This window comes from Merops nubicus, unplaced genomic scaffold, assembly GCF_000691845.1.
Source record: "Merops nubicus isolate BGI_N331 unplaced genomic scaffold, ASM69184v1 scaffold31187, whole genome shotgun sequence".
NCBI lineage: Eukaryota > Metazoa > Chordata > Aves > Coraciiformes > Meropidae > Merops > Merops nubicus.
Window position 1 is genome coordinate 26488 of NW_008622770.1, and position 8502 is coordinate 34989.

Here is an 8502-nt window from a genome sequence, read left to right on the forward strand (position 1 = left end):
AAAAGTTTAAGAGCATTGCTTGCAGGCACGCAGGCTGCCAACTTTGCCATAGAGCTTCTCCCTCCTTCCCCAAAAACATTTCTGCTGTTGCTGTTTGGATGCTTTCAAATTGCTGGTTCCCAGCTAGGAAGCTTGGGCAGGCAATTGCAGAAGAAATAGATGGGACCAATGTGGCCTTTTACCTATAGAGAACTGAGCCTGTTTTCCTCTCAGAAAAGTAAAAAACTAAAGCATAATTACCCTGTGCTACCTGTGTTCCAGAAATCAATAAAGTGGGAGCAGCTCTTTCCATGTTTTGAAAATCCAGTTAAGTACAAATTTTGAACAAACTTTTTCAATTTAAACCAAATATTGAACCACTGCAAAAGCATTGCTTATTTTTAATTTCACTTATATTTGAACAGGATAGCCTGTGTCTAAATAACAGAAATCTTTTAAAGTTTTACGCTGCCTATGCACCTTTTCCATTAAACAAGTTTGTTGCAAAATGAAAATTTATTATAAACCTACTAAAAGGCAAAAATGTAATTTGGATTGTGCACAAAGCATGTTCATATGTTACAACTATTTAGCCAGAGATAAGACTAAGTCTTACCTTTATGATATAATAGGTGCAGAGAAACTTTGTATGAGCAAGAATTTATATAAATAATGTGAAAGCTTGTCTTATCTGTAAAATGAGTTAATATAAAAATAATTCCCAATTCAGTAAGTGCACTAATCCATTTCCCACTGAAGTCAGATCTATGGCAATCGATCTGTCGCTAAGGATTTTGCAGAACACAGATTTCATTTTACACAGTATAAAAGCCACTAAACTGGAGTTTCAGATGCATTATCTTGCTGGTGCCCTATTCAGTAACAAGTGCTTGACAAGTGACCCCCTGATACTCTGTAAAGTGTGCAACTGAAGCTTGTTGACTTCCATAGTCTTCAGCTTTTCCTCAGGCTCAAATCACTGCTTGTTACTAATCCTGACAGGGATGTGCTCTCTGATGCATCTTCTTTCTTGAGGTTCAGAAATGATTCTCTAGTTATCTGCAGAATTTCTCTCAAGCCTTTGTTTTCCTGCTATAGCCAGAGAAAGAAAAAGGCGTGTAATACAACTCCAGAAAGAAGTCAAGACAACAATGTTAATAACCTCCCCTCTACTCCAAACATGTCTAAGGGCAGAAATACTGATTTGCAGTCAGGTAGTGCTATGTTATCTTCTAAAACTAACCCTGACCCTCCTGCTCTCCTGAATCAGCATTAAGCATAGAAAGGGTAAAAAAAAAAAAAAAAAGGTCAAAACACAAAGATAGGTAAGAAAAGTAGGTTCAAATGTTGCACTTAAAAAAAAAAAAAAAAAAAGCCCTGTTCTTTCCATACACCCTGTCCCATAACAAACTGCTTTGCTAGTACTTGAAGAGCAGTAGTGTTGATTCTCTTTGGTATTATTTGCATCCTAGTATTTGGTATTATTTGCATCCTAGTGTCTTATTAAGGTGAACTTGTATTATTTCCTGGCTTTCTGCTACACTCAGAGACTTCAAAAATAAGAAAGCTTTAAGCCAGTATATAAATACAAATCCCTTGTCCTCCAACATGGGAAGTGCAACAAAACAGCACTATGAGTGGCTGGTACAGGAACTCACCTGAAATAACTGTGATAACATTTACTGCCTTGCTATGGGTGCCACTGCTGTTCTGACCTCCTGCTTACCTCGAGCTGAGTGATACGTTCCTGCTCTTTACAGCCCTGCTTTTCATCAATTTCAATGGCTTTTCTCATCACTGCTGCCATTTCTGTGATCTGGTCCATGTGCACTTGCAGCTCCTAACATGTAAAAGTTAAACAATGATGGCTTTAGTACTAGATTTTCTGCATTATTAAAAACAAGCAAAGCATTAAATGTGCATTTTTAACTGCTATACCACTCAATAAAAATGCGAACACAGACCTGAATTTCAGAAACAGAAAAAGATTCTGCTTCAAAGATTTCTCAGTCTTATTGAATGTGAAAGCTGATCAGAACAATAAATCATGGAACTGCAGAAATCCGAAGTATCAGGTTAAGGGAGATAAATCCTCTTCATTAGGCATTCTTGTGTGAGCAGATTTAAACAAAACGCCAAAGCCTATATCTCCTGTTTAAAGAACTTTTTTTTTTTTTTTTTTTTTTACCCCAAGCTTTTATTCCAGAGAGGTATTCCTAAATGAAATTTAAAAGTCCTTTTCTGGATACATACAATTTTATCCTCTTGTCTTGATACTCCTGAGGCTGTAAAATGTTATACTATCTGTGAAGTTAACTACTTTGGAGAAGATATATACCTGTCATTTTTCAGGAGTTTGTTTTGTTAAAGATACAGTTCTAATCCAGTAAACTTTCCTACCAATTGAAGTAGTGTCATTGACTCTCCAGTGCTAATATGGACATATTACATACATGTGATTTTGTAAAGATATAAAAAAAAGCATCAATTCTTAAACTATGTCTTCCCAGTATGCAGACTCTAACTCTGCTTTGCAGACTTGGTTTGTTAAGGTCAAAGATTCTCAAACATGTAAAACTAATGTTTGCCTACGCAGTTACACTGCTCTCTGATTACAATTAATCTAAAATGTATATAATAAAGTTCCTGTTTTGATCTAGAATAATAAATTTTCCTGAAAATACATTAAAAAAGCTTAAACTATATATCAATGCTATAAAACCACATCTTGATTTTATACAAAGCTGCTGAATACTCATTTATACCTCACTCATGATAGTTTACAAAAATGCTGCCTAATGGTGCTTTGCTTTTCTAGTTTTCAAAAGCCTTAAGATGAAGCACACCTGATACCAGCAACTTTCACCCCCTTTCAAGCATCTCAGGCTGCCCTGGATTCTACTTGGCAATTCTGTCCAGTACTGAAACAAGAATCAAGGGTTGAAGCAGGAAAAGAAGTGTATGGTCAGTTATTCAATATTCAAGAGGGCTTTTAAAATATTTTTTTTAAAAAATCTACAAAATTTAGGAGGGAAAAAATATTGGTACATTGAATTTAAAAGCTTCCTCCTACTACTCTCCGCAGTAAGCACGAGTTTACTAACTACTTGTAGGATTCACAGTCATAAGTTAAAGAGTCTAAGTACTACCGAGATCTGTGGGGATTTGCAAGTAAGCAGTTGCCTTAAAGGCCAAAGCAAACCAGAAGTAAATTAAGTAGACACAGTAATGAAATGCTACTTGTTAAAAGCTTAAATAAATGAGAAGGTAGTAAGGTTGACTTAAGTTTCCTGTTCAGGTTTCATGGATTGGATTATAAAAATTAGAACTTGTTAGTATAGTGACATAAACAGCACAACAAAGCAAGCTTTGAACTGATCCACTACAAATTAAGTGTTAACTAAGAAACACAAAGGGAAAAAAGAAGTTATTACCTTGGAATGTTGTTCTTTTAACTTCATTATTATACTTGGATCATCCTTTTTGCTTGCCATAAGCAACCTAAACATCTGTTCTCTGTACTTGCTCATTATGAGTTCCAAAGCAGACTGATGTTCTTCAAGAGACGTGCGTAGTTCTGCCAATATAATTTTAAATTCAGTTAAACAGAGAAGAACTGAAACAAAATACACAAGTACTTTCAGCTTCATAAAGCCAAAGTAAGCCCTTAATTGTGTCCTCTCTCCTTGCACCATAAAAATCTAAGTAGGCTTTGCCAATGTCTTCAATGGTGACTGCCCACATGTTCAAAATTCTTGTTTAGTCAGAAACAGAAGGTCTTTTTTTGATATGACTTCATATTCAGTCCCTTTGGCTGACATCTTGAGTGTCTCTGAGGAGCTTCACTCTGACATCTATAAACTACACTGTACATTAGCTAGAAATAAGTTTACAGATCTGTTCCAATCTGCAGTAAATATTGGTAAAATAAGAGTTAAAAAAATGCTTGTGCTCCAAATATACTACAGTCAAAGGACAAATAACTCCTCAGATAAGATTCATACAAATGGAGATCATTGACTCTTTTGTTGAATATACCTGTTACAATATCTACGGTATTCCAAGAGGAACAGAATTCCAGAAAGAACTCTACACCACACTTATACTACAACTTGTCCTGACTGCTCCTAAATGAGTTATTTTTAGCAGTTGGAAAACACATTTCCAAATAAGATATCTATATGGCAGAATTAAGTTATATTTATCTCCTCACTTGTGCTGAAAATTAGAAAAAGACTGAAAAAGTAATTTTCCACAACTCTGTCTTTTGGTTAATCACAGTCCCAGTGGTTGGACATCATTGGGACTCTATTAGATTTCATTAAGAACAGTTAACTGATAGACAGAAGAAAAAAATAACTTCTTGAGAATAATTAACTGTAAAAGTCTCACTGATTCCACTGGTGCAGGCTGGAACTTGAAAAGGATAGAATAATCGTGTTTTACCTTTATTTTCCTGTTGTAATTCCCTAATCTGCCTGTTTTCTTGCTGGATACCCATCACTAACATTGACCGAGGGCGATGTCTTGCTACTTCATTGAGCTCTTGAATTTCTTCTTGGTACTAGTCATGAAAAAAACAAACAAACAAAACAGAACCACAACATATTTGAGTAACTGAAGGTAAGCAATCACAAAGGAACTGTTCTATTGTCTGTCAAAGCATGTTACCAGCAAGATAATGCTTGTTTTTAAATAACGGTATCACACAGACACTTCTGAAGGTGTTACCAACGTACTGCCCTTTAGAGACACCAAAGCATCACACCACCCTTGTTTTTAAACAGGTTTCATACCTCAATGTGTGTAGTGGGCATTATTTAACCTTCAATTAATGCAGATCAAATATCAGTAATTTAAAACTGATATACATATGGTCAAGAAAAACCACAAGGGGGTAACCTCTAGGTACTTACTGTGGCTTCCCATTACCTTAAATCACATGGTTGCATGAGTTCAACTCGCATGGATCTGACTGAATGAATCCTGACAAACAGGTAAATTCAATACTCTTGATCTGAAGTTATGAAGTCTCTGCACGACTAGTCTTACAGGTGCGAACCACAGGCAGGGTTTTATTATTTTGCAGGCCCGTTACCACACCCTGTGTTGTATTAAAACGACCAGATCAACTCCCATCTGGAAAGTCAGTAGACACCTTAATGTTTTTCCAGAGGAAAGTCTAACAACATGCCTTGAATAGCTTAACATCAGAATGGAAATAGTCACAAAAAAGCCTAAGAGGGTACTCTGAAACAAGACGAGACAGTGAAGAGATTAACTATTCTAAACAGAAGAAAGTATGAGAGGGCCTCTGATTAAACATGCACCTTGAAATAGAACAAGTATTATTTCACAGAAGAGCAAAACACAAGACACCACACAGTGCTTTGTAAGATACCAACCCCATTTCTACCAGTGTTCTTCAAATAAATGCTAGTTTTCAATATTTAAACTAGAGCAACAGAGAAAAATTCTTCACAGGATCAAACTAAATATATAAATGACCTATTTTAGATCATAGTCACACCTATGGTGAAAATACTTCATATAGCATTAAAGGATTAACCAAGTAACATACTGATTGCACAGTATCACACAAAAATTATTTTAAATTATGTGTTTCCAAGTTGTTCTTTTAATGGAGTAAACAAAGTTGGAAAACAAACCTGTTTCATTGCTTCAACCCGCTTGTTAAGAGCTGTCGTCTGTTCAATAAGGGCTTCTGCTGCGTTGTCATGTTCCCTTAGCCGCTCCACCAGAGCTTTGGCATCTGCCAAGGCTCGCTCAATTGTGCAACTCATTTCTAAAGAACAGAAATGTGTCATTTTCACACCACCACCGGTTTGTTACACAGAGGACAAACAGCTATGTGATATAGAACTACTTTTGTTTAAGTCTAAAGCAGCTGAATACTACCTTTTGTCCAGAAACATTTGTCATTTTATTGTCTTTTAGGAGTAGGAAAAATGTATGTACCTCTAAGAATACCCTAAAGTCTACCTTTCCTTTATTAATTCTTGTTGAGACCATATATCAGAGCAAGAAAACCAAAGTAAACTCCATTATGAGGAGAATATCCATATGCTAAGTGCAAGAGTATTACCGAATGTATGGAAAGCAAGCAGTGCATGTCCTTCTGTAAGTAGCAGAGAGAGACAGACAAAAAAGACTATTATATTACCTGAATTAGTTAATTGCTAAACTTGCAAAATGCTTGCCCATAGTAGCAATTCCAAATATTGGCCTTTACATGGAATTTTTTTCATATTCGTGCTTGATAATCTATCTAAGATTCAAGACTGAGATTTGCAGCCTAAATTTTTCTTTTAAGAAACATTGTGCTACTTTTTGCACTGAAGAGGAAATCTGCTTGAACTCCTTGAACAGTTCTTCAGCAATCAGACAGCAACGATAGAAGTTTAGCAGTTATCGGCCTTATTGATGTAAGGCTTATTGATTGTTTCAGGAAATTTTCCATGGTACTGAAAGAACCAGCCAAATCCATTTCTTACCCAGGTGGTTTGCTAAAGGAGAGATTTCTGTAAGCATAAAAATTCAGAGCCATACGAAAGAAAAAAAAAAAAAATTGTTCCAAGTTGGTTTTCTAACTTTCTCTGTCACTTTTACAAATCATAGCCTAGGATCTCTCACCTGAGCTTGAAGAAATCCTCACATTTGTTTTCCTTAACTGACCTTTTCTCACTGTCCCAGGTACATAGTAGAAGTAAGGATATGATATTTCAAATACCAGCAATTCCACCACTCCTCTCACAAGATTTACAAACATAGTGGGAATATCCTGCCCTCATGCATTAAGGTGAGACAAAACTAGGCAAGACAGCAGCAGGGTTTGGAACATTCTCTCTGAACAGCTCTTGTGCACGCAGAACAGACCAGCAAGGGCTAACCTCTCAAAAGCATTTTAAGTTGCTAATTTCATTAGTGCCTTCCTCTGCTCTGAGGAGCACATGTAATAGAAAAGCACCGAGTCTGCTGCTTCTGTGTAGAAGGGGCTTCCAGGGACCCTGCCGTCACAGAAAGCTTGAGACCTGTTTACTGAAAGAGTGAGCTTGGAGTGTGCACAGAGCACAACTGTTTTAATCTGTGATTTCTATGTTTCAGGCATTACTGAAAGCATGAGTATGTTAGCACATACAAGTTTCCCACAGACATTCATAATGTTAACTCCTTCCTGATTATCAACTAGAGTCTTCATTTTAATTTCCGTCTGATATATGTGTGTATTTCAGGTATCAAGTTCTTCAGCAGACGGCCGTGTTACCACAGGTAGTTAATGATTTATTCTGGTTTAGCAATTTGAGCTCTCTCAATATTATGTAGAAAGGAATCATACTGAGTTGGTTTTACGGATCTACTTTTCTTGCTCCCCATTTCTCCTTCCAATTCCGCTCTTGGATTCTTACTGCACGACAAAAATATTGCACACAAAAGCTGACCTTCCACACCAGCTGCCTAAACTGTCACAGAAATTGATTTAATCAGATCCATATTTGAGGAGAATTTGAAGAGTAGTCTTTAACTCAATTCATGGCTCATGAATTCTCTAGCCAGAATAAACAAAGCCTCTCAGGCCTCTCCAGGACCTTGGAATCCATTTGGCATTCAGACTATAACGCAGTTAGCACCTTTAATAATTTGTATGCATCAGTATTAATTTCTAGAGACAGCACAAATTCACCTTCTCATGTATTTCTCATTTTTATCTGACCCAACAAGATAAAAAATTCCCATTTTGTAGCAAAGCCATCGGCCTTCTTGTTCACAACAAATGAGCTGGGAAAGACACGTTTGTGCCCTGCGAGGAATGCAGCCGCCCATATTCAGAGGTAAATATCCACCCTCACAGCACAGCCAGCACAGCAGCTTTGGGAGGCCAGAGGCCATCTCCTGCTTTCATGCAGGGCTTGTACCTCAAAGAGGAGAATTGTTATTTCTATCATGCTGATTCAGAGGGGCTCCAAATCTTGAATAAGGTTCATTTGGGCAAGACACTGGCACTAACCATTGGAATTTAAAATTCTCCCTCTGCCGATGAAAAACAAAATTTCTGTCTTACCCTAAAAGAGATCTAAATCTGTGAGTTAACCTGGACATTTAGGGAGAAAAAATGCCCCAACCAAATTAATCAAATACAATCGATCTGAACCAATCTATTTTTTTTCTGAGCAAGAGGACTACAGTAGCTAAACTTCGCGATGCCTGAACTCTACCCTACAAGACATGCCCAACTGCAAATATACTTGCTAGTCCGCAGTCTTACCAACAGGGTCAACAGGTAGCAAGAGCAACAATTCAAACAACATAGCAACACTACTACTACACATTAATTTCCTGTCACTTCCTGCTATTTACTAATTACTTTCATTATCAAATTTGGGTGCCTATAAAACAAGCAACAGGAAAAAAAATTTTGCAACGCTGAACCACGCTCCAGTTTCTGAGAGTTTTAGGCTGGGTGCAAACGTCCGCCTGTACCCTCGGCGCTACAGGAGCGTCCCG

The 8502-nt window shown here is 37.1% G+C and overlaps 1 protein-coding gene across 1 annotated transcript; it reads right to left on the reverse strand.

The window, feature by feature from the left end:
* Window positions 1–625: 625 nt before the first annotated feature.
* On the reverse strand, window positions 626–5783 carry FGFR1OP2 (FGFR1 oncogene partner 2). Its single transcript, XM_008944908.1, has 5 exons — window positions 5649–5783; window positions 4426–4543; window positions 3414–3556; window positions 1706–1819; window positions 626–1071 (listed from the first exon to the last, which is right to left on the reverse strand). Exons 1-5 carry the CDS (start codon window positions 5781–5783, stop codon window positions 934–936), a joined length of 648 nt encoding a protein of 215 aa, XP_008943156.1. The 3' UTR covers window positions 626–933.
* Window positions 5784–8502: the final 2719 nt, after the last annotated feature.